The sequence below is a fragment of the Gigantopelta aegis genome, chromosome 2 (genome assembly GCF_016097555.1).
Source record: "Gigantopelta aegis isolate Gae_Host chromosome 2, Gae_host_genome, whole genome shotgun sequence".
NCBI classification, from domain to species: Eukaryota; Metazoa; Mollusca; class Gastropoda; order Neomphalida; family Peltospiridae; genus Gigantopelta; species Gigantopelta aegis.
This window is the reverse complement of record NC_054700.1, coordinates 40,401,794-40,429,209: the sequence shown is the minus strand read 5'-3', so window position 1 is coordinate 40,429,209 and position 27,416 is coordinate 40,401,794. Positions and strand designations below refer to the sequence as shown.

At 36.2% G+C, this 27,416-nt stretch overlaps 1 protein-coding gene across 2 annotated transcripts in view; it reads left to right on the top strand.

Annotated features, from left to right (window-relative positions):
• Window positions 1-26,557, top strand: part of LOC121385506 (TWiK family of potassium channels protein 7-like) — a 34,741-nt gene extending 8,184 nt beyond the window's left edge. Inside the window, exons 1-3 of one of the 2 annotated variants that reach the window (XM_041516221.1) lie at window positions 3,369-3,741; window positions 7,770-8,302; window positions 19,555-26,557. In XM_041516221.1, coding sequence (XP_041372155.1) covers window positions 7,882-8,302; window positions 19,555-20,420 — 1,287 coding nt within the window. In that variant the 5' untranslated portion in view covers window positions 3,369-3,741; window positions 7,770-7,881 and the 3' untranslated portion in view covers window positions 20,421-26,557. Of the gene's footprint in view, window positions 1-3,368; window positions 3,742-7,769; window positions 8,303-19,554 lie in introns of those variants that run through there. The other variant, XM_041516212.1, reaches the window with a different exon arrangement.
• Window positions 26,558-27,416: the final 859 nt, after the last annotated feature.

The window sequence follows — 27,416 nt, the reverse complement described above, 5'->3', positions numbered from 1 at the left end:
CCTATATCAAATTTGATCATGGAAGCTGTTACTATAGCACACGTTCAGATACCAATCGGGTGAAAGTTGGATCAACCCCAAATTTTAATACTAGTAGACTAGGAATAGAATCTCAAATGTGCTTAGAAATCGCATCAGGATTAATGGAATTTTACAAACTGCCACTAATGCTATCGGTCTTTTTGGTCACAAATAGCCTGGATAACATTATTATAATTTGTTACAATATATTTTATGAAAAGTGTCCTTGGCGACCTTTAGCATATTGGTTTGATTGAAAACATATTTTATTGCATATTATGTAGATATACAAAGGATTGTGCACAAGTTATCCATACACATATTGGTTGATGTGTCTGTCTCGTTCCAGCCAGTGCACCACGACTGGCATATCAAAATGGTATGTGCTATCCTGTGTAAGGGATGGTGTATATAAAATATCCCTTGCTACTAATGGATAAATGTAGCGGGGTTCTTCTCTAAGACTATATGTCAAAATTACCAAATGTTTGACATCCAATAGCCGATGATTAATAAATAAATGTGCTGTAGTGGTTTCGTTAAACAAAATAAACTTTAACTTGTTTTACTGTCCTAAATATGCATTAGAGGCCTACCATAAGTAAACATAGTATCCATATTCCATCCACGGACACTTACCTTGGACTTAGTCACTCGCAAATTCATAGCCTTATCCGAGTTTGATGTGCCAAAATATTGAGTGAATATGAGCAGGTTAATAGACTTGCAGTTCCAATTCCAATTCATGTACGTAAGATAATTGTAAGCGAGTTGTTAAACAATTAACAGATAGTTTAAGATGCTCATGTTTAAACATGTTTGGAAGGGGTTTCACCATGTTTATTAATGCTTTGGAAAAGCTTCGAAAGGTGTTTTGTGTAGAAGATCGTGGTCCTCCTCAAAGATTGGTAGTGAGATGATCATTGATTCTAAAACCAGAAGTACTGTTGTCTTTATCAATTTATGTGTGTGTATATATATATATATATATATATATATATATATATATGTGTGTGTGTGTGTGTGTGTGTGTGTATGTGTGTGTGTGTGTGTGTCTCTCTCTCTCTCTCTCTCTCTCTCTCTCTCTCTCTCTCTCTCTATATATATATATATATATGTGTGTGTGTGTGTGTGTGTGTATGTGTGAGTGTCTCTCTCTCTCTCTCTCTCTCTCTCTCTCTCTCTATATATATATATATATATATATATATATATATATATATATGTGTGTGTGTGTGTGTGTGTGTGTATGTGTGTGTATATATGTGTGTGTGTGTGTGTGTGTGTGTGTGTGTGTGTGTGTGTGTGTGTGTGTGTGTTTGCCTGCCTGCCTGCCTGCCTGCCTGCCTTTTTTTCTTTTTTCTTTTTTTGCATTCCAGTTTGAATGTTTTCCAGCGCTACGTTTTGCTTTACATCAAGGCCTGAACTATTTATATATATCTGTGTTCCATCTGCCATGTCCCAATGCATAGAATTATTTTCAAATAAATATTATATGATCTTGGACGTAATTTCCCCATACTGTTTTGGGACCAGTTTCAATGTGATTAAAATTAGCTCTACTGGTCTTTCGGTAGATCTAACAGCATTGCGTGGACTCCCATGTTCAGGTGACATTTCATCTATAAATAACAATTTAAATATCGACCTATTACGCTTCGCTTTTTATAGCGTTATTCGGGAGCATATAAATTCTAAAAATATCGGGCGAGACTATTTATGCAATAGGCGAACTATTTCAACGTTAAAAAACAGGGAGGAAAAGTGCAGTAACAAACTCTGGATTGTACACTAGTATAAATAGATTTTATGCCTATACCATCACGGTTTTTTTTTCGTCTTGAAACGAATTTTATATAAAATGTTATATTGAAATTAGTTTTCGGCATACTTCTTAATTCACCCGAATCATTTCGTATAGCCTCGGCATAATCCCTAATGTTTTCAAATTCTTTTCAAATCACTGGCATGATTTTGCAAGTAAGATTTTCATTGGTCGAATGAAAGATCAACTGGACATGAGCTCCAACGGGGTGCTGTTAGATCCACATGTAATAGTGGAGCTAATTTTAATTAGATTAGACCAGTTTCTAAACTATCTTGTGGCCATGAAATATATTTGCAGTTTCCCTATAATTTTTATAGTCTCTCAAGATATTGGCTATCCTGTATTATTTGTTTGCTGATCTTGTAGCCATTAATTACTTTCGTGTTTTCTTATCCTATCGAGTAGTAATTAAATTCAGTGTAGCTGACATATCCCATCTTATAGCCATTAAATACATTTGTTGAATCATCGCGCCTAATTAAAACGTTTTAAAGTTTTGTGCAGGCTGAATGCGCACGCGACAACTTTTTACTGACTAGAAGGAAATAACGATATAGGTATACCCTGCATATTACAAATCCTGCGCACTACTTTGATAATCAGAACTGAGGATCAATAGCAGTGCAACATTGTGTCAAATGAAAAGCTAACGCACACAACGAATACTACACTCGGCTGTTAGATGTTAGGTATTTTCTAAGAGAATGTTAACCCGTCATTGGGCATAGTTATATTCTTAACTGAGATATGAGTATTTTATTTTTTAATGTATCCTTTTACCTGTTCTTTGTCTAAGACGCACGTTCATTTTTTTATATATAACAGTAACAACAATAATTTTATTTGTAAAAAAATAAATTAAAATTAAAAAAACAATTTTACAATATAAAACATTGACTTGAAATTTTTTGACAACATTTTACAACAAACTATACACAAAATTAATATAAAAATGAGCAAATATTAAGATACTTGTACTAATAATAATAGTAATTATTATTATTATATTATTACTGATAGTCTCTTACAATTCTTGTAAGGAATGGCTTATGTACTTTTAGCAGTGATAATTTCATTGCATGATAATATCTTTGGCGCCCGGGTAATCGTCGTGGATCAGCCAATCAGATAATCTTTAAATCGATCTCACACGTGTGCGATCGTCATATGATACCTCGAACATCACACGAGTGTTCTCTCCATCGCGTGTGTGAGAAATTATCTTAATAAATGAATACCAAATATGGTTTTATTTCATTTTTAAAGCTACAATATCTATATAATTTAATATTTCCTTTTTTTTTCACTCACTTCACAGTGACTGTTAGATAGAGCTGTTCTTGTTTTGTTCTGTGCGTGTAAGTACTACCCCGCTACCATTAGCCTGATTATACAGTCCTAGGATGTCGACGCCATTGTCCCCGCCAATCAATGTCTTGATCACAAGAAGACATCGTCAAAACGACGTGTGTCACCCAATCAGGGAGGCGTTTCCACGGTGACGCTGAGGTGGTCGATTAAATTATTGATGGCAGCTATAGGATTCTTGGCAGCGGTAAACAATATATGTCAAACTTAGACATGTTGGGAAAATGGTTGGAGGATAAATATTTGTTAGGTATGATGGATTGTCAGAGCATGAAATGTATACCTGCGCTTTGACGCGATCGATAATCTATGAAGAGTTGCGTTAAATTATTCAACGCTTGTACCCGGTGCAAGTTAGAAGTAGAGAGAGAGACAGGGAGAGACTGAAAAAAAATCATTAAATCGTTGTTCATCAAGTTGGAATTGTAGTGTGCGTTCATCATAATAATGAGATAGTGGCGCTGATGGTCGTAAAAAACTAATCGCCACTCTGTCCGGTTAACTGCTTGATGCCGATTAACGTGGTTCGTATTCTCACTACTACTTCTTCTTTTGTTTTCAATGAATAGATATGGCGTGAAGGGTTGTTTGTTTGAGTTTCTATTTTTCCAGTGGTTGGGGTACATGAGAGTTACGAGAAATTTAAAAGGGGATCGTTTTCATAACGAGCTAGAATACTGTATGGCTAATATTTATTATTATTAACTTTTAAGTCAAAAACTGAAGAAAACAAGAATGAAAAATAGAACGAAAAAAACCCGGTTTGTTCGCACCCGATGAAACTCCTTGTTGGCGCGTCTGGAGTTGAATTTGATGTGCTGTGTCGGATACTTTATATTTCATTTTGTGTTTTAAAATATTTACTCTATCTGTTTTAGAATTATATTTTATTTCTATTTATTTAGGACTATCATATCATCATATATATAATATATCATCATGTTACGCCACGTCATTTTGTTATGTCATCATCATGCCATGGCATATGTCATGTCATATCATCATATTATGTATCATCATATTATATCACATCACATTATATCATATCATAGCATACATTATATTATATCGTATCGTATCGCATCGCATCACTTCATACAGCATATATGTCATGTCATATAACATGCGAGGGGCAATCAAGACCTTCGTAAAACTGGATATTAAATTTGGTACATCATTATATAAATGTAGTATTTCCGAAACCTTGTTCTTTGATACAACTGCCTGTTCTGTTTGACCAGATTAGAATAAAAACCCGTTATCAGGTTTCTCAGCAAGGAAGGTAAAAATCCGTTCTGAAATTTGAACATCTTCCTTCATAGTACCCAATTTGAAGATGACGAAAGGCTGAAGGCTGCAAAAATGGTGGTCGATTGGCCAACTTGAAGAGTTCTAGTTTTCTGGCTTTAGTCATATATCATATCATATCATATCATATCATATCATCATCATATATATATATATATATATATATATATATATATATATACATATACATATACATATACATATACATATGTATATACATATGTATATACATATGTATATGTATATGTATATGTATATATATATATATATATATATACATATGTATATACATATGTATATATATATACATATATATATACATATGTATATACATATGTATATATATATGTATATATATATATATATATATATATATATATATGTATATACATATGTATATATATATATATATATATATATATATATATATATATATATATATGTATATATATATATATATATGTATGTATATATATATACATACATATATATATATATATGTATATATATATATATATATATATATATATATATACATATATATATATGTATATATACATATATATATATGTATATATACATATATATATGTATATATACATATATATATATATAATATATTTGTTATCACTATTGGACATAAAGTGCTCAACACAATGTTAGTGGAGCAGGTACACTAAATTTTTAGTATTCACTAATAACTCATTACTCGGAGTTTCAGGCTCCTCGCCTTCATCAGATGAGTGTTTATAATTGTGACAGTTAAGGTGACGTCACGCTGTGTGTACGCGGCGGTGCGCTCCTGACGTCATGGCACGTCAGTCGTGAGACTCTCGGCTTGTTGCTGTGGCGGCATTTTGATATGAGTTCTGTCCTTTTGTTGAGTAGCTTGTCTCCTTTTTCAAATAGTATTGAGAGCTTCTCCTCGATGCACAGGTTGCATTGTCCCGAGCTGCGTTTCCGTGTGTCCGATTTCCTGACGATTTCCCAATTGATGTGATAGGCGGGTTTTTTTCGTTTGAGTTCCCAGATGTATTTTGACAGTTCTGTCTCTTTTTCATAGCGTTCATATTTGAAAGATTTAGTGTGGTTGTTAAACCTCTCCTTGAATGTACCTCCAGCAAGACCTATGTATGATCTGACAGTCTTACCAGATGCCACGTTTGCCCGGTATACGAGGGAGCTAGTTTGGCAGTTGCCGTTCAGGGGGCATTCGTTCTTCTGTCTGCAGTTACAAGGCTTTTTTTGTGCGGGATCGGTTGAGCTCTGGGTGATTTTCGTGTTGTGGCTTTTGATTATTGCTCCGAAGTTTTTCATGCAGCTGTAGCTGATTTTCAGGTTGTTTCTGTTGAACAATGTGTGGTACTTGTGATTACTTGGGAAATACTTGGATATCAATTTGATGAACACGCTACCGACGTTTGTCTTCACATTCTTGCTGAATGGGGGGTTGAACCATGTGATTTTTCTGGGTCTTTTCCTTTTCTTTGTGTCTGGTTGTTCTCTATGTTTAGGCGGGTCGTATTGGATGTTTACTGTGTAGCCACTTGCCCTCAGCGCTTTGTTGTACCCTAGTGCAGCTTCCGCGAAGTAGTCTTCATGGGAAGACAGAAGGGAAATTCGTTTGCCGATTGATTTTGGTATTTGCTTCGTGATTGCGGGTGGGTGGTTTGAGCTGACGTTGATGTAAACGGGTTCGTTGTTGGGTTTCCTGTAGGGTTTGTGGGAGTCAGTTTCAAGGTTCAGGGTGATGTCCAGATAGTTGACTATTTTCAGGTTGGTTTGGATGGTGATCTTTAGGCCAAGATCTTTGAATATTTTGATGAGCATTTTCCTCATTCTGTCTGCTTGGCTTCCTGAACTTCTGCGTAGAATTGCTAGACCGTCATCTCTGTACAGTCTGACGTTCATGTCGGAGGTATTTGTTTGAATTGTGTGTAGGATGAGGAGTCCTACTAGTTCGCACACTTCCGCTCCATCATATCCGCCCATGGTGACGTCGAATGCATTGGGAGTGTAATTTTTCACCCATGGCTGTTCTTTGTTGTCAAAAAGTAGTGATTTTCTTGCATGCATGATAGTTGTGTATTCTATATCTGGGATGACTGTATATTTCTTCGCCCATTTCAATGCCTTGTCGAGTAGTTCAGGTGTTATGGAAGGGTAGAAGTCCACAATGTCGAATACGAGGAAGGATAGTTCTTTTTTATCATGCAGAGCTGAGAACCATTCAAGTACAGCGGAAGTGTTTCTCCATTGGTTCATTTGCGTCTTGAGTCGTGTTTCACTGTTTATTCGGTCTAACATAATTTTGCTGATCCTACCGATTTCGCTTTTTGCTGGATTGATGAGTCTGCAACTTGGATTAGTGGCAAAATTGTCCTTATGATCTTTCAAGCTCCCTCGTATACCGGGCAAACGTGGCATCTGGTAAGACTGTCAGATCATACATAGGTCTTGCTGGAGGTACATTCAAGGAGAGGTTTAACAACCACACTAAATCTTTCAAATATGAACGCTATGAAAAAGAGACAGAACTGTCAAAATACATCTGGGAACTCAAACGAAAAAAAAACCGCCTATCACATCAATTGGGAAATCGTCAGGAAATCGGACACACGGAAACGCAGCTCGGGACAATGCAACCTGTGCATCGAGGAGAAGCTCTCAATACTATTTGAAAAAGGAGACAAGCTACTCAACAAAAGGACAGAACTCATATCAAAATGCCGCCACAGCAACAAGCCGAGAGTCTCACGACTGACGTGCCATGACGTCAGGAGCGCACCGCCGCGTACACACAGCGTGACGTCACCTTAACTGTCACAATTATAAACACTCATCTGATGAAGGCGAGGAGCCTGAAACTCCGAGTAATGAGTTATTAGTGAATACTAAAAATTTAGTATATATATATATATGTATATATACATATATATATATATATATATATATATACACATACATGTATATATATATATATATATATATATATATATATATATATATGTGTGTGTGTGTGTATATATACACATATATATGTGTATATATACATATATATATATATATATATATATATATATATATATATATATATATATATATATATATACACACACACACACACACACACATGTATATATATATCGTATCGTATCGTATCGTATCTCAATATCAATATCGTAAATATTTTTATGTATTTATTTAAATCATTTTATATTGATAACTTTTTTTTAAATTTCAGTTGAAGGTTAGAGAAAGAATAGCCCTTCACCTATACAAGAACTAGTAATACAAATCGCAGCATCGCCTGTGTCTGAACACGGATTCTAGGTGATCGCCGGAAGGCCGCCATCATGGGTACCAAAAAGCGTGATGGATGTTGCAGAAAGTTTACCAAGTTTCTCTTCTCCCACATCGGGCTGTCCGCCATGGTGATTCTCTACTGCGTGGCGGGAGGCTTCATCTTTGAGCATCTGGAAAAACAGAACGAGCAGCAGATCTGCTACGAGTCGCGATCCGAATACAACCCGATGGAGAACAAGACTATCGAGAGCATTCTGAAGATCTTCAGCGACTACGGGTTTCCCAGTCCCGCCAACAGAGAAATTATGGAAATCCAGATCGAGAGCGTGCTGCAGACGTTCAGAAACAACACTATCGCCATCGGGTACGACGGCAGAGACTGCGTCCACTACGGAGTGCCCGGAGGACCAGTCTACGAATGGTCCTGGCCCGGCGCTCTCATGTTCTCTGTGACCGTGATTTCGACAATTGGTACGCTTTTCTTCTCATTTATTTGTATAGATGATTTTAATTTATTTACCAGTATAAAAATATCTTTAATTTATTTATTAATTTATTAATTTATTTGTTCATATATTTATTGGTTTGTATGCTTGTATGTTTGCGTGTTGTTGAGTTTGTTTAGTTTTTTGCGTGTTTGCTTAGTTATTTGTTTATTTATTTGTTTATTTATTTATTTATTTGTATGCTTGTTTGTTTGCTTGTTATTTATTTATTTATGTATGTATGTATGTATGTATGTATGTATGTATGTATGTATGTATGTATGTATGTATTTATGTATTTATTTATTATTAATTTATTTATTAGATATTCATAATTATCAATAATTTCACAAGCATGACAAAGGTTCCGCTTATTTCTTTGCTGGGTACGCTTATTTCTTTGCTTCACACTCCTAAAAGTGCGCCTAAAATTATTTTACATGAAAGCTATTTTTATATAGATTTTTTTGTTGTTATTTTGTTTTAAAAGCGGCCTCAACATTGGATTTAATCCCGTCCCTAGCATAATATACTCACGTGCAAATGTTATTTATTTATCTATACGTTCATTTCATTTGTCAGCAAGGATGTGCGACAGGGGTAACTACTAAGCCGTGTGTGATTCATTGGAACTATAAATATATTTAAATACCCACTTGTTTCACGTCAGCAATTAAAAAAAGAGTAAATATTGAAAGCTTTCGTTTAACACGCAACTTATATTAAAAATGGATGAACTGGGTTTGGGTGTGGGGTGGCTGAGCTGGATGCAAACCTATATGTCTGCCCTTCCCAGAGATATTCCGGATGAATGACCAACTGTTTTTATTATTGCCCGTATTCAACACATCTTTTCATATATTAAAAAGACATAAGACATACTGCCAGGATATAGAGGAAGAGAAGGAAAACACTGTATATTTAAAATATAGGCTTTCATTTAAATTGATTAAACGGAATACAAACAATTATAATCCTTTATCACAAGTATATGTCATGCTCTTGATACGGTTCGAAGTGAGTAAGCTGGGGTGTACACATGTAACTCGGTGGTATAGCGCTCGCTTGAGATGCAATATGGCCATAAGATCAGTCTATCTCATCGTACAGATCTATGTTTTTCCAATTCCAGCCAACGCGCTACGGCTAGTACATCCAAGTCCTTGGTATTATCTTGTCCATTGGAAAGTCCTATAAAAGACCTCTTGCACACAACAGATCTATAAGAGTAGACCTAGACCTTGTAAAGGCAGCAAATATTCTTTTTCAGTTTTCACAGTGACTGTAATATGGCTGGCATCATTTATCATCGATTAAACAATCTGATGAGATTTTTTTTATAAAAACATGAAATAGAAATGAGTTATTCAATACTTGAATCGAATGTTTTGGTGGTTTTGAATTTGAACAATAGACCGTTAGAAATACCATGTATATCCCAGCTCTTTTAATGTTTAAATATCTCTTCGGGTATGATCGTTCATATCAAAAACATATATTTATCTTTACTTTGTACTTACAGAAATTAGACTATATTACCAAACGCAAAGCATGGGTTTAATACACGACATGGCGAGCTGCCTGTTGGTTTCATGTCAATTATTAGCACGTAAAGTTATTGGCGGCTATTAACGGAAACTGCCGGGGGTTGAATACATGACCGCAGTGCATACGAATCAATACGGTCGTATCCTGAGGGTTTTTTTCTTTTTTCTTCTCCGTCTAATAACAGGTACATAAAAATACAACACAGCCGTCACGGTTGCGTGTCCAGATTTTAATCTTCCTGTTAGCAGAACATCGCTTTCGTGTAAACATATTCAAGTGATTTATTCAAACTGTTCATGTAATCATACACTTCTTTGATCGTTGCAAATCGCAATTTCCGGTATCACGGCTGACCTGCCGGTAAAAGGATCGTCGCTTAGCAACAAAAACACCCGGTTCCAGTATCATGATTCGGTGGTTGTATAGTCTGAATGATAACATCATTCTACAGAATAATTATTTACCGGCTTCGCTGGTGTAGTGGTTAATCCATCGGACTTAGATACTGAGTTCACACCACGATACTGGGAGCCGCAAAGACTCAGTTTGTAGGACAGACAGCACAGAAAGATGGTGGTGTGCCAAGGACAACGTGCTTGAACCTGTATTGGATACAAGCACGAAAGTAAATGAAAATAATGAGTGAATAATTATTTAAAGAAAAAATGAAAACAGGGTGTTTGTTTTAAAAAAAACCCACTGGCACGAAAATAGTGAAATACTTATAAATCTAATATTCTAATACTCGCGTAGCATTTTACAAGGTCTTAACCACTCGGCCATCTGGCAATCCTAAAAAATATTGGAAGCCCAATTAACTGTAATTAAGAAAGTGAACTGTTAAGTTCGAAAGTAGTGAGAAAATTTCCTGTCAATTCAAACTCAGGGGTTTTAGATTTAAGACCAGAACCACACGACCTTTCAGGGTCAGTTTTGTGTGGTCAGGGTATCAGGGATTGTAAAAGGGTCCTGCGGCCCTAGCCTCAAATCCCATAATTGGGACAGTACATATCACGCCCTTTGATTTACCAATCGTGGAGCACAAAAACGAACCGGGTCCACAGAGAGCGGTCGATCCTTCAAACCATCACGCCTCAGGCGCACCAAAGGCCGCGTGGTATGCATTTTGGGGTATTGCAAAAATATGGATGATCAGAACCACTTCAGAGGTACAAAATTTAATATTCTAAATAATTAAATGTAAGCATTTCTAGTTTAAATTATTAAAACGGCTTTAATAGTGAAAAGGTGTAACAAAGGTCGTGGTATATACTATCCTGTCTGTGGGATGGTCCATATAAAGGATCCCTTGCTGCTAATCGAAAAGAGTAGCCCATGAAGTGGCGACAGCGGGTTTCCTCTCTTTATATTTGTGTGGTCCTTTACCATATGTCTGACGCCATATAACCGTAAATAAAATGTGTTGAGTGCGTCGTTAAATAAAACATTTCCTTCCTTCCTTAATAGTGAAAAATACGTTTTAGTGTTTAAAAACTAGGGTCTGTCACTTCAATGGTTAGCTGTAAGTGAAAGAGAAGACTATTTTACGGTCATACACCTTCCCATTAAAACTCGCTGTTGGTTCAAGCCGCTACTGCGATGCGAGCCCAGCACCTAGCAGCCTTATGGCCGATCGCTTAATCGCTTTGCCGAAGAGACTGGTTTCTAAAACCCATTAACTTTATGTATTGGACACATCCTTCATACTAGGTCTATAGGACTGCGGCTCAACCATGATGAAAAAAAGTTTGTTTTGATTAACGACACCACTAGAGCACATTGATTGATTAATCATCGGCTATTGGATGTCAAACATTTGTTAATTCTCACACGTAGTCATCAGAGGAACCCGTTACATTTTTCCTAATGCAGCAAGGGATCTTTTATCTGCACTTTCCCACAGACAGGAAAACACATAACACCTTTGACCAGCTGTGGAGCACCGGTTGGAATGAGAAAACAACCAAGATAAAACATTCTGTCTACGTATACTTCGTCTATAGGAAGACTACCACGTTCTCAGGATGATACATTCTGCCTACTTCGTCTATTAGTATTGATACTACCTTGGGGATGAGCGACATCGATCTGCAGTCACAACGCTATCTGCAGTAATCACATTTAGCGTTGCAGTTGCTGCCGCTATTTGTTATAGGATTCGACATCTGTAGTAGCTGAAAAAGGGACTTCGACACCATATATAAAGCTGCCACTCCCTGACTATCCTTCATATCCATAATTAGACTGCCACTCCAATGACGATCATTATTCATATTCTTATGAAGACAGCCACCCCCGTGATGATCATCTTCCGACCTATAAGAGGACTGCCACTCATGTGACGATAAATTATTTCTATCCACATTACTCCCACTCCCAAGATTTTGCCTTTACCATAGTTTGACACCCAATAGCCGATGTATTTTTCGTGCTGGGGTCGTTAAACATTCACTCACTCATTCATTCATTCATTCATTCATTCATTCCCACTCCCAAGACTACCATCTTTTCTGTAAGACTGCCACTCCCGTGACGATACATCTTTCATAGCATATGAGGACTGCCACTCTCATGGCGATAATCTTTCATATCAATAGGACTGCCACCCCCAGAACGACAATTCTTCCTATCTATAGAACTGCCACTCCAGGAACTACCATTCTTCATATCCATAAGAGGACCGCCACTCGTATGACGATCATCATTGATATCCATATGAGGACTGCCATTACAATGACGATCATCCTTATCCCAGAACGACCATTCTTCCTATCTATAAGAGGACTGCCATTCCAAACTATCATTATTTGTATCCATAAGAGGACCGCCATTCCCATGGCGATCACCCTTCCTATCCATAGGATTGCCACTCCACTGACGATCACCCTTCTTATCCATAGGATTGCCACTCCACTGACGATCACCCTTCTTATCCATAGGATTGCCACTCCACTGACGATCACCCTTCCTATCCATAGGATTCTGACGATCACCCTTCCTATCCATAGGATTGCCACTCCACTGACGAACACCCTTCCTATCCATAGGATTGCCACTCCACTGACGATCACCCTTCCTATCCATAGGATTGCCACTCCACTGACGATCACCCTTCCTATCCATAGGATTGCCACTCCACTGACGATCACCCTTCTTATCCATAGGAGGACCGCCACTCCCATGACGATAATCATTCCTATGTAGGTGGACAGGCGCTCCCAGGAATACTGGTTACAAATATGCCATCAGCAAAATATTATGGTTGTTGATCAGCTTTGATACATTGCGTGACGAGCAGGCCAGCCGTGAAGGTTTGTCAATAATTAACAAAGGCATGTTCACAACATTTGAGTCAGTCGGTAAACAACGCGTTCTAGCCTTCGTGTTTGTTTCCCCTTTACACAATATACCGACTCTCTATCAACTTAATATTGATTGGTATGAGCAGAAAAGAGAAAAAGCTATTCAGACCTATGTTATATCGTGTAAAACGCCATTAATTAGCATATCAAAGAGAGAAAAAACTGTTCAGACCTATGTTACATTGTGTAAAACACTGTTTATTAGCATACTGATGAACTTAAAAGAAAGGAATGTATTTCTAAAAAAAGGAATGTATTTCTAAAAAAAGGAATGTATTTCTAAACACCCCCCCCCCCCAAAAAAAAAAAAACAGCAAAAAAAAAACAACAAACAACAACAACACACAAAAAAAAAAAAAAAAAAAAAAAAAAAAAAAAAAAAAAAAAAACCAGGCCTTAGTGGTGTAGTAGTTGATCTGGCAGCTTTTAGGATGGTATGTTCCGAGTTCGCTTACCAGTACCTGCTGTAACACATTGTGAGCTTGAAAGGTTCAGCGAAGAGGTGTAGTGGTTTAGTTTGGGGGGTTAACAACACTAGAGCACATTGATTTATTAATCATCGGCTGTTGGATGTCAAATATTTGATACTTTTTACGTATTGTTTTAGAGAGAAAATCCGCTACATTTTTTCATTAGTAGCAAGAGATATTTTATCCAACAACCATTCAACAAACAATCAGCACATACCACGGCCTTTGATATACCAGTCGTGGTGCATTGGCTGGAACGAGAAATAGCCCACCGACGGTCCCGTCAATCCTAGACCGACCGCGCATCAGACGAGCGCTTTATCACTAGGATACATCCTTTTCGCTTACCACTAACAGCTAACCGGTGTCCTGCACATAGTGTGCCCAGGACAACGTGCTTGATTCTTCATTGAATTTAAGCAAACAACATTAATATATCTAAATTGCACAACCCTTCACAGCGAAGTGATTAAAATGTTCAGTACATTACGTACTGGATTCACATCCCAATGCTGGTAGTCCATGGGTCATATATTTCAAAGAGTGAGCGAGTGCTAAACTCAGTGGACATGGGTCATACCCTGAAACTTAATGAATTTATATCAACTTGGCGGGCAAAATAGCATGGTGTTTTTAATAGTGCTATCTATGCATGTAGTTAATAAATTAATACGATAGACTTTTGTAATAATGAGGCGAGGACAAATTTTTTTCAAATAGTTTTAGGTAGGTGAAAAAAAAAAACGTGTTATAATTTTGCGATCAACCAACATGTTGATAATAAACTCCTCTACAAACTGATATATGTCATGTACAAATTGGATTAATAATTAGGTCTCAGAAGGTCAAACGGTCATGAAACTTTGGTAATTTTGAAAAAATCTGACACGTTTGCATTCATGGTACTACTACTTTCACATTAACTGCCAAATATGTGAATGACAGACACCATGTGAGTAATTAAAGGGGTCATTCTTAAATTGTTTTGAAAACAAAAAGTGCCTTGAATACAAACGACAGAAAGTCAGTTTACAAAAACTAACAGAAAATTGTAAAAAAAAACGAGAAGAAGTTACAGATCCTTATATATTCTACCTCTAAAAAGGGAAAACGATAGGGTCTAGTAAGTTGGCAAACTTGTGCTCAATCCTTTTGTTGTTTATGTAAAAACCCTAGGTTCGCAACCGTTTGTTCTAACTCAGATTTTTGAGACTTGTGAATGCAGTTATATCATTTGAAATATAATTAGATGGATTCTTATAAAAAGGGATTATGGAGGAAAACAGCTGCAACGTCTGTTATGAGTCTTGCCATCATGTTTTGCTTTGGTATCATTCTGCTCATGCAAGAAGTTTCTATGGAACAATTTTCTTCGTATGCATAGTAAAAAATACACAGTTCGGTGGGACCTATTTGCAAGCAAATCTAGTGCCACATACACTCAGACTCTTTCAACCACTCCTAACTGCTCGCTTTGGAAGTCAAAATAAGGGTATTCCACACAAGAACCCAACACTGGTCGTTTTTCTTCCGAAGTACCTATTGACAATGATTCACGGGTGCGTATTACCACAAACGTCTCAATTTCAACTCAGCTCTGTCATGTGCTGATTTGGATAAATTTTGTCAAACCTGTTTTGGAAATGGCAGTCTTCCTAAAAGATAGGAAGGAAGGGAAGGGAAGGGAACTGTATTAACGTGCCCACATCCTTACGGTTCAGGCACGCCCACCATGGATTCGGGTTCTGACTCCGCCAGCCCACGATTCCATGGCGGGGGGTTATAGGAAGGATACCAGATTTGGGAGCAGCAGATCTTTTTTTAAAAACAAATCACCTGACAGTGATTCACGTGAGCAGGGCCTGTGTTTATAAAGCGTTACAGTCTGGCCGCAAATCTCTAATGACGTCACACGCATGCACTTTGTGTGGCGTTACCATGACTAAAAGTATCATACTCTTATTAGTCTTGATTCTAAACTTTAACATTTTATAAGCACCAGACCGAAAATCTAGACTCTAAATGTGTTATAAGCACAGGGTCAGGAACGACATTGCCAAAAACATCCTTGGTACTTAGACCTGTACCGAGATACGATATTGAATGCGTTAATGGATTTAACGTTCAGATTCTTAAATGCAGGTCTATTACACCTTATTGTTGACAGCATGTTTCTGTATTTTAAATTAAATTTAATAGAGAGATTTATTGTTAGTAATGTTTTGCTGTTTTATTGAGATTTGTTATAAAGTAACTGAAAGAAAATCTTACAAGTATTAAGTTTCAATAATTTGGGAATTATAACGTCCAGGCCAATTGCTTTTTTTAATAAAAGCAAGGCGTTCGTTTTCAAATCATTGCAATAATATTAATACATAAATCGAAGAAGCCAAAACTCAGAAGAAAGATTGCAAAATCAATATGACATTAACACATATAACTGTGGTGCCGTATATCCGCATTTCATGTTAACTGTTATACTATCTCCAAGGAGATTAAACTAAAAGAAATGATTAGGGAAATGAGTGTATGTCGATAACACGTAGGACAATGGCGGTATGTATATCTCCCATTTATTGATTATAGGATCCTTTGGTGAATACTGGAGATGAAACGTTTTGTTTTCAATCGGCTTTTGAGAAACTTCCAACCTCTATGACAACTTACTTCTCATTAATAATGAATTGCCCTATGATATTTTTGAACATAAATCAGCAACAAAAGAAGAAGTAGTCGTCATGGTGACACCACGCGGTATATTGTTACGGAACAAGAGCGACAATCGATAGTGTCTAAGCGAAAAGCTTTAACAACAACAAAAAATCCTTCAAATACCCCAGGGTATATGCGATTACAATGAAAAACATGAAACTGAAATGTGTTTTATAAAAATAAATCGATTCAACACAATAATGTTGTAAGACGGCATTACAAAACAATTTATGGAGGATAATTCTACATCTCTGTTTAGTTTTTAACTTTAATAAATTTATGTCGGGATGGTTGAACGTTTGGCAATAGATGACCATTTTGCAGTTCTGTGTGTTGTTTGTTTGCGGGTGGGGTTTTTTGTGTGTAAAGTTTAATAAATGTATTAGAATGGTTGGAATTTTATTTGGTTTTAGGGTTGCAGTTAGGTGTAAAATGTAAATAGACGTCATTTCTTTATATTGTTATAGGCTGTATCTGATTGTTAAAGTTTATTAAATGTATTCCGAAATGTTGAAAGTCTTGCAATGGTTGACTATTTTACATGTGTTTTTAAGTTTAATCAATATGTTGGGATGGTTGGAACTTTCGCAATCGCTGACTATTTTTCACTAAGATTAATTTATTTTTCACCTTTAAAAAGTGTATTATTGAGATGGTTGGAGCTTTTGCTGTGAACAATTATCTTAGATCTGGTTTCTAAACTTTAATAAATGTATCGTTGGAAGTTCCGTAAAATAATTCCATGTGGGTGACGGATAAAAGCTGTGGTGTGTGAAAATAGGGGTTCAAAGTTTAATACGCACGCACGCGCACGCGCACGCGCACGCACGCACGCACACACACGCACACGCACGCACACACACATTAGTGAGAGATAAATCAAGGGAAATAATATAGGGTCTTCTCCAGCAACTGCTCCTACCCGTTTCGCCAGAAACGTCCCTGACTGCTGTTACTACCACTACTGTTTATTTATTTATTTATGTATTTATTTATGAATGTATGTAGGTCCTATGTATGTATGTATGTATGTATGTATTTATTTTATTTATTTATTTAAGTCATATATAATTAATTAAAATAGTACTGCTGCTATTACCTCTACTACTACTACTACTACTACTACTACTACTACTACTACCACTACCACTACTACTACTACTACTACTACTACTACCACTACCACTACCACTACCACTACCACTACCACTACCACTACTACTACTACTACTACCACTACCACTACTACCACTACCACTACTACCACTACTACCACTACCACTACCACTACTACCACTACCACTACTACTACCACTACTACTACTACCACTACTACCACTACTACTACTACTACTACTACTACTACTACTACTACTACCACTACTACTACTACTACTACAGCACTATAGTCCTGTTCAATTGTTTAGACCCTAAGTTTTTTGCAAATGTTACGTTTAATTTCTATTCAGTCCATGTTTTCTCTACATTTGCATGAAAACAAACCCAAACCCCGGCAGGTTTTATATACAATGCATCACCTACAATGCACGAAGTTGACTTATTTCCATTAAAAAATCTATCTATGTTGCAATTTCATTCTCCTATAAAAAAAACTAAGGCTATTTGCACAACAAAAGATTAGGATACGAGGCTACCTGAAGGCCATTATAGCTTTTTTCATTAAACGCGGCCCCGAATGTCCAAAATACGATAACATTGCTTGTACACATCAAGTCGATGGTCAATAACATATTATTTTCGAAGTATAATATATGATTGCACGTGCTGTTGTAGCATTATGTAAACCATATGAAATGCAAGTAGAGAAGGGTATATAAGTTCACAGAAAATATATTACTGGACAGTCCATACATTATTGTTATATGAGTAAATTATGGGTAAATTGAAATTGCTTCTCCCTACCCATCAAACATATAACGTTCAATGCATTTATTAACTCTTTCACACTGAGGGGCGGGACGTAAACCAGTGGTAAAGCGCTCGCTTGATGCCGTGGTATGTACTATCCTGTCTGTGGGATGATGCATATAAAAGATCCCTGTCTGCTAATAGAAAATGAGTAGCCCATGAAGTGGCGACAACGGGTTTCCTCTCTCAATATCTGTTTGGTCCTTAACTATATGTCCGATGCCTTCCTTTAACACTGAAAACAATTTATTCCCATGACATTCATTCATTATCAGTCACTATCAAACAACCTATCAATTGAACAAATATAAACGTGTATTACAAAACACGGACAATCAATATAAAACCATATAAAATATACCTACATACGAAGCCAGAGGTGGGTGTGGGTTTGGACAGAGGGCCACGCCTCCACCAATCGCGGATATACAATATTCTGGCCATGTGTGTGTGTGCAATATGTTACAATGAACATCACGAGATTAAGACCTCACCCTAACCCCTCTCACTAAAAGGGAACGTGGCCTTGAGATGAACACTTGCCAGTGCATTAGTAAATAATAAATATTATATATTATTCATGGACATACAGCCTGACAGTCATAATGTATCAACCTATCTTATAGTTACTTTACAGTGTTTTATCCCCAAATAGCACCCAAACTTATTTATTTTTGTATTAGTACATTACATTAATGACATAGCAGGAGCGGATCCGGACGTTTTTTAATAGCGGGGACCCAAAACCCGTTATTGCTTTTGAACAGATGGATGGGATAATTTTTTATTTGTTTTTATTCTGTAATATATATTGGTTGACGAAAATTGAGGGGGGGGGGGGGGCGTGTCACCTGGACACTACTACTGCTGCTGCTGCTGCTGCTGCTGCTACTACTACTACTACTACTACTACAGACCTACTACTACTACTACTACTACAGCGGCTTCTACTACTACTACTACTACAGCGGCTTCTACTACTACTACTACTACTATTAGTACTAATACTAATACTACTACTACCACCACCACTACTACTACTACCACCACCACTACTACTACTGCCACTTCTACTTCAAAATTACTACTGCTGGTGCTATTAGAAATAGGAAATGCCACAAATCTCGCATGTAGTGTTCTAATTTAACGGCTTTGTAAGAGAAATTAAAAATACCATATTGTATAATTATATAACAACAGTATATTTTATTTTCCAGGGTATGGGCACATCGCCCCGAAGACAGTCTGGGGTCGACTGGTCTGTATAGCATACGCCGTGCTTGGTATACCGTTGATGCTGCTGTGTCTCGCGAACATAGGCGACGTGCTGGCGGACATCTTTCGCTTCATCTACGCCAAGATCTGCTGCTGCGGTTGCTGTCGCCGCAAGAAGAGGAGAACCACCAAGGTTGTCCAGATCAGACCAATGCAGCGTTCACAGGACCCGGCCTGGAAGACGGAAAAATCTGGAGTCATCGGCGGAAGCCTGACTGACGACTTCTCCCGAATACCCACGAAATCCCCGACGGGCAGTACGGACACCAACGACAACAAAAAGAGCAATACCGACATGGCGTCTCTGGTTCGTCCGGGTTCGTCAAAGTCCGGCTCCAGAGCACCGAGCCCGTCCGGAAAGACGGTGAAAATAGTTCCCCTCGATCTGAAAGCGTTCAACCGGCCACCGACGAAACACGACCCGGTAATTCTCGACGACGACAGCGATGACGACGACGACGATTTGGACGAGAAGAAGATCACGGTTCCCCTCACCATCACGATGATCGTCATAGGCGGCTACATTTTCGGAGGAGCGGTCCTGTTCGGCTTGTGGGAGGGCTGGGATTGGCTGCAATCGGCCTACTTCTGCTTCATCACGCTGAGCACCATCGGTTTTGGTGACGTGGTACCCGGAACTGATTTCGAGAACCCCCAGGCGCAGGCGCAGCTCATTCTTGGCGCCATCTATGTGATGTTCGGCATGGCCATTTTGTCCATGTGTTTCTCGCTAATGCAGGACGAGATTATCGCGAAGGGCAAGTGGGTTGGCGAGAAGTTGGGAATTCTCGACAAAACTGACGATTGAGATTTTTGGTCATTAAAGGAAAAGTAACTTTTTTTGTAAAATGATCATACCGCAGTTATGTAAGGACTAAAATAAAAAAACAAAAAACAAAAAAAATTAAAAAGGAAAACCAAAAACATAAGAACTGGAATTTGATTATAATCAGGTGTTAAAAAGGTTAAGTACCTTTTTTTTGAGGGGGGAACACTAGTATATATATTGTATCTCTAACTCTGAGGTTGACCTTGGAATGAGGTTGTTTATTTGAAAACCCGCTGATGCTAGTTACCTGAAGAGCTGACGCCCACCGAGTGCAGGGTTTGATGTTGCTGTTACCGCCGCCTCGTCTAGACCGGACAGACACACATGTGCCTCGTTTTGAACATGCCTTATTGACCTGTTGTTAGTTAGGCCGACCCTTCATTGGCGTTGACGTTATTTAAACTGTCGTCTTTTCTGAACTATACTGCTGACATTTTACCACGTCGAGTCGTGGTCTCCATACCTCTCGTATTGTTTCTAACTTGTTTCAAAAATCACTCCATCACAGTTACAATATGTCCAAAACAAAAAACCCTATATTTTACGACAATCACATGGCAGATACCAGTCTATTACATTCATACTATATCAAAAACCAGTTTATGACCATCACATGCCAGGTACCAGTCTATAATAGTCATAATATTATGTCAAACACCAGTTTACTATAATCACATGTCAGGTACCAATCTATAACAGTCATAATATGTCAAACACCAGTTTACTACAATTGCATGCCAGGTACCAGTCTATTACAGTCATACTATGTCAAAACCCAGTTTACTACAATGATAACATACCAGATACCACTACAACAGTCCCAACTTACCAGCAGTCACAATTCAAAGTGTCACAAACCAATTTATAATGACACAATCCAACAAAATTCTACATGATTCATTTCACTGACACTTGTAACACCTCACAAACATTCATTGCATATCACACACTTGTTACATTTCACGCACAAATTTTGCACCACATACACCAGCATTTTATTTCACAAACTAAGATAATAATTTTGTAACGAACCTTAAACTTTTTGACAACCTGGACTGAATTCGAGAATTTGGACTTGTTTTTAATCTATTCTATTGCTTTAAACTTCAAATTATTGTAGGTTTCTTTTTACATATTAATGCATGTGGCTATAGAGAGACATATATGCAACCTGGAGACTGTTATTTTAGTGTTGTGCCATACGTAAACTATCAACCAAAGCTTTGCTAATCTTTTGGGGGGCCTTAAGAAGGTTTTGGCAAGATACGTATAGATTAAAAGGCCGTGATTAATAGTTTCCATGTGATTAATTATAAAGAATTATATTTATTTTATATAATTTAGTTTATGTTTATTAACACCATTAGTAAACAACTCTGCAATATCTTAAGTGACAAACTCCAGGTGTATGAATGCACTTACATTTTTATTACGATAATCAGGTGAATAAACCACTTTGTTACTATTACGCAGAGAAATTACTCAAATTAAGAAGAAGAACAAAGAAAAATGCAGCAGATGAAATAATTGATAATATCTATTAATTTCATAAAAGTAAAATATAACCTAAAGTTTATTTGGCAGGAACTAAAATAGCACTGGAAGCAAATAATGTTATTTGATAGTCAAAATAAATTCACTTATGATGGGAGTCTGTACCACTGTGATTAACTTAGACAATTACATTCTTTTTATGGAAGTTACAGGACTTGAATGCTAGGCAATATTAATTGTAATGGTTCCTCGGGTGATAATATGCTCTCGCCATCCAAAAATGTTAATAATTGTGTGTGCGTGCGTGTGTGTGTGTGCGTGCGTGCGTGCGTGTGTGTGTGTGTGTGTGTATGTGTTCTTAGCTTATAACTGTCAATACGGTCATGATTCAAACGACCAGACACACGTACGAGGTTTGTGGATCATGTCACAACGTGATAGTTGTTGTTTGTTTTGTTTTGACAAGATTTTATGGAAGTTGTTAATGCTTATTAGGATTTATATTTTAATATAGATATTTTTAATTGATTTTCAATTAACAGCACATCATTTTATTAGCAGGCACTACTTACTCGTTGTGCTTTGGATAGGATGCACTGAAATCAAAAGGTAGTTCCGTTTTGTTCGTTATCTAGTGTGTAAACTTATGTTTGGAACAATTTACAAATAGTAAATGTTGATATCTATGCCTGTGCTTATTATGGATATACTTTTAAATTGTTATTTCGTTTGACCATGTAATAACTTTAAATACTTATGTAACAAAATGCAATATATTAATAATTTTGCAATGTTCGACTGCATGAAACCAAATAGCACAGAAATATTCCGTCCACTATAAAGATTCCAGTTTTTATTGTTATATTTTTATAGAACGATAGACATCGGTTTTGAGTTTATTGACAGTGTTAGATACTGCTGATATTCTATATGCATACCTCTTCAATAACATATCCATAATCAGAATTGCTGAACTGTATAATTTAGTATATGACCTTGGAAAAGAAGTATTGAGCTGATTACATAAGTGCTATTCGAAAATAACGTAATGGTTTTCCCGTAGTGCCATGCTGCTGAATTTTTAAGTTTAGTGATGTCTTATATTATCTTACATTTCGTTGCTTAGAAACACATTCAACTCGCCTTCGCTCGTCAGATGCGTTATGAAACAACTCATATGATAAATGATATCTATGTAGTATCATGTCCAAGTAAGGCCTACAAGGCATTCTGCAGTTGTTTTTACCGCTACATTTGTATGTTGTATAATATTTTTATATCATGAAATACGGTTTAGCTTTCCTTGGTACTGAATTTGCTTGCATTCAGGCATTGAAAAATGTGCAACAGTTCATTTACTGTTTTATTGTTAATCTAATTTTCCAAAATCTGTTCATTTTATTGTATAGTTTAATCTTGCATTTTGTTAAGTAGAACAAAGTTATCTACAGATTAGTTTAGAGTCACTTCATTAATTATGTGATGATGGTGATGATCAAGCAATCACTGTATCAATGTAGTCACCCATTTTTATAAAATGTTCAAGCTGATGATGCTTTTACGTTCATGCTTGTGCCTAATTAAAGTTCAAACACGCTATCCTGAACAGGTCACTAGGTTGCGTGGACTGTCCTTCCAAGGACAAGTTATTAATGTTGTACTGTTGTTCCGGAAGTGAAAACTATATCGACACCATTTATTAAAATTGTTCCGTTTCATGACGCGAGGCCTTAGTCTCAAACATTCAAATATCATTTGTACTTTAAAGAAACTATGCTGAGTTTGCAGTTTTCGACTAATAGAGCCTTTTTAATGACTACACTTATACATTAAACAAAGATCGGATCCAGGAAATATGGAAGGGACCAAGGGGAAAAAACGCATGGACCAACTCATGAAAAGGGCAACCCAATCAAAACACGTTTAAAGACAGAAAAAAGAGGCTGTTGAATAAATTTAGGGTTGGGGGTGGTGTCCACCTTTGTTAAATACATGTTGTTATTTAGAATATATCATATCGGAGATCACCTCTGTTAAATACATGTTGTTATTTAGAATATATCATATATGGGGGGGTTCACCTCTGTTAAATACATGTTGTTATTTAGAATATATCATATCGGGGGGGGGTCAACCTCTATTAAATACATGTTATTTAGAATATATCATATCGGGGGGGGGGGGGTCAACCTCTATTAAATACATGTTGTTATTTAGAATATATCATATCGGGGGGGGGGGGGGGGGGGGTCAACCTCTATTAAATACATGTTGTTATTTAGAATATATCCTACCAGTCTGTGTATTCAGTATGTTTCTGATCGTCCTAATCTTTGTAGTAGCTCAAACTTATTTATTTCCAAATTCATTTTTTTTTTTTCAATTGGGATGTAAAATTTGATGTATTTACAAATATTGGGGCAATTGAATATACAGACACTGATATTCTAAACAAGAACATACATGTATTTGATATGTCATTTCAGTCGTAAAAGATTTTATTAAGCCATTATAAAATAACATCCTTACAATGGCAGCAAACTCAGAACAGTCTCTTTAATGAATATCTTTGTTATTATTGCATGTTGGGATTGGTGGGGTTTTTAAAACATTCTCTCATCTTTTCTTTTTTTTTCTCTTTTTTGTTGTTTATTTATTTATTTTATTTTATTCAAATACTAGTAATATTATATAAATGAGACGAATTAATGAAAGGTTATCATCGCGCAATAAATTTAGCCGCATTTAAGTCTAAAACACGGATTTATTGTTGCTGCGTGCAAGTCTTAAACGGACAAAATATGACTTGTTCTTGTAGCTATGGACCATATTTTTATTGAAATTATTAAATATGTGCTTAGGGAAATTACACGTGAGTAAGTGATAAAACCTTCGTAAGTTCGGCCTTGAATGTTCTCGAGTGTGTGTTCCAACTCTACTCTGGTTTTTTGTATGTGTTGTTAGTTGTACATACATTGCTATATATCACTGTTGGTTATTGAACACGTATTTATATATGTCTATCTAGTTGTTACTTGTTGCATCTATACAGTACTGAAAACTGACGAATAACTTATTTTTTTAATCACGATGCCTTACACTTGCTGTTATGATTTTTATGTTTATTAACATTTTTTTTTTTCTGCTTGTTACTTGCTTGTGTCTGTAAATATAAATATATATATGTGTGTGTATATCAAATGTATATTTTTAAGAAAAAGAAACGTTTCATAATCATTCATATATTTATCTTTAAACGTTCAACTGTTACTGGCTGCACCGATAAAATAAAAATAAAAACTACGATGCAAACCGCACGGCATCACGTGATTCCAATTATTTGTCATCACGTGATCGCCGAATACCCGTCGTTACGTAGTCCTAGTTATTTGTCATCACGTCATTTGTAAGTTATTTGTCACAAGACCGCTGATTATTTACTTGTCCGTCTATTAAGTTGTTAAGTTAAGAAAGTTATTTTAAAACCAGATATAATAGTTTTCCATTGTTATCTGATTATTTGATTTCCATCTCTCTCTCTCTCTCTCTCTCTCTCTCTCTCTCTCTCTCTCTCTCTCTCTCTCTCTCTCTCTCTCTCTCTCTCTCTCTATATATATATATATATGCTTTCTCTTTTAATTATTTTTAATACATAAAATCATGTTACACAAAATAATTATAAACTTGAACCGAACTGCTGATAAATATGGTACAGATGATACAAATTTTAAAATATCATGTTAGCTTTTTTATATAAATATATAGGCCTATTATCTCCATTTAAATGGGGGTTTTTCTATGAGAAAGTTTTATTTAATGGTTTTTGCCATATTTCATGCATAACATTGAACGTATATGCAACAACAACAACACTGGTGTAGTAGAAAATGGCATGGCCGCCATTAGTCTATAAAATGATAGTATGTTCACACCTAAACAACGGATAAGGTTGCTTGATCCTGCACCGGAACACTATTGCGCACATTGTGGCTTTATGTTTACTGCTGCAAGTCTGTTATTTTATATACTAGTAGATACATGCACCTTTGATTTAGTCAAAGTTTGACTCATACACTACACTAAATTTTGTAATGAGAGATATGTGTACAAAGTACAGTACATCATTGATATGAATTAATTTTGTTCTACGTAAAATGTATAATATCCAATAAAATGCCGTCCAAGACTCATGTGATTTTTAAAAAAACCTTGATCACTTGATTAAAAACAAATTGAAAATAAAATATTATATTCAAGAAAATAGTGTATAATCAATATACAATTTTTTTTACAAGTGAACATTTGAACAATAAATAAAACACTGCACAAAATTTAATAAGCACAGCATTTAATACACATAATGCATAATTATTGTAATAATTTTAGAAATGTTAATTATTTATGTCGAAAACTATATTTATTAATGTTAATTATTTGCATTGAAAATAATTTATTTGTTAAACTGAGTGCATCTGAGTGCCCAATATTATTAGTCATCAAGTTGACAGGTATATCGATGTAATTTTAACTACTTTGTATAGTGTTTATTTATCTTAAGTGTTGAGTTGTATTCTATCTGTGATACGTCTGTACAAAGTATTAAAATAAAGTTATTCCTCGTACTTATGTTCTGTGTTTTGATACTACGGCGTGTTATTTTATTTTATTTTATTTTATTTTATTTTACTTCATTTCATTCCATTTTATTTTTATTTGTTTTAATATTTGTTTTTTGGGTATATATATATATATATATATATATATATATATATATATATTTAAAAAAATTAGGACGGGGGTGGGGGGGGGGCGTTGGTAGATCAGACTGTGGTAAAACACTTAAAATATCCCTTGCTACTAATGGAAAAATGTATCGGGTTTCCTATCTAAGACCATATGTCAAATTTCCAAATGCTTGACATCCAGTAGCCAATAAATCAATGAGTTCTAGTAGTGTCGTTAAACAAAATAAACAAAATGTCGCTTTGGGAGCGTAGCACAAGTAAGCCATGGGCTACATATGGTCGACGTGCACAATGAATGAATGAATGAATGTTTAACGACACCCAGCACAAAAATCGGCTATTGGGTGTCAAACAATGGTAAAAAATGCATGATGATCAACATCAATATAAAATTTAAAAAAACCAGTGTAAAAAAAACTGTGCGAAGTATAAATGTCGCAAGTATGTTAAAATTTCGTGTAACACAGATAAATATATTAAAATTTCGAATAAAAGTTTGTCTTCCAGAGGGGTTTTAATTGGATTACATTCCACCAAAACATGGTCAACCGTCACTGTACACTGCGGTGTAGGATCCTTCTTCAGAATAAATGAATGTATCAAGTATGTATGGCCGATGCGAGAGCGACACAAGACTATGTCATTCTTCCTACACCGTCCATAGGAGGACTGCCACTCTCCCAGGACTTTTTAGAATGAAGATTGTTTACAATCGCACCGTTCCAACCATCTTGCC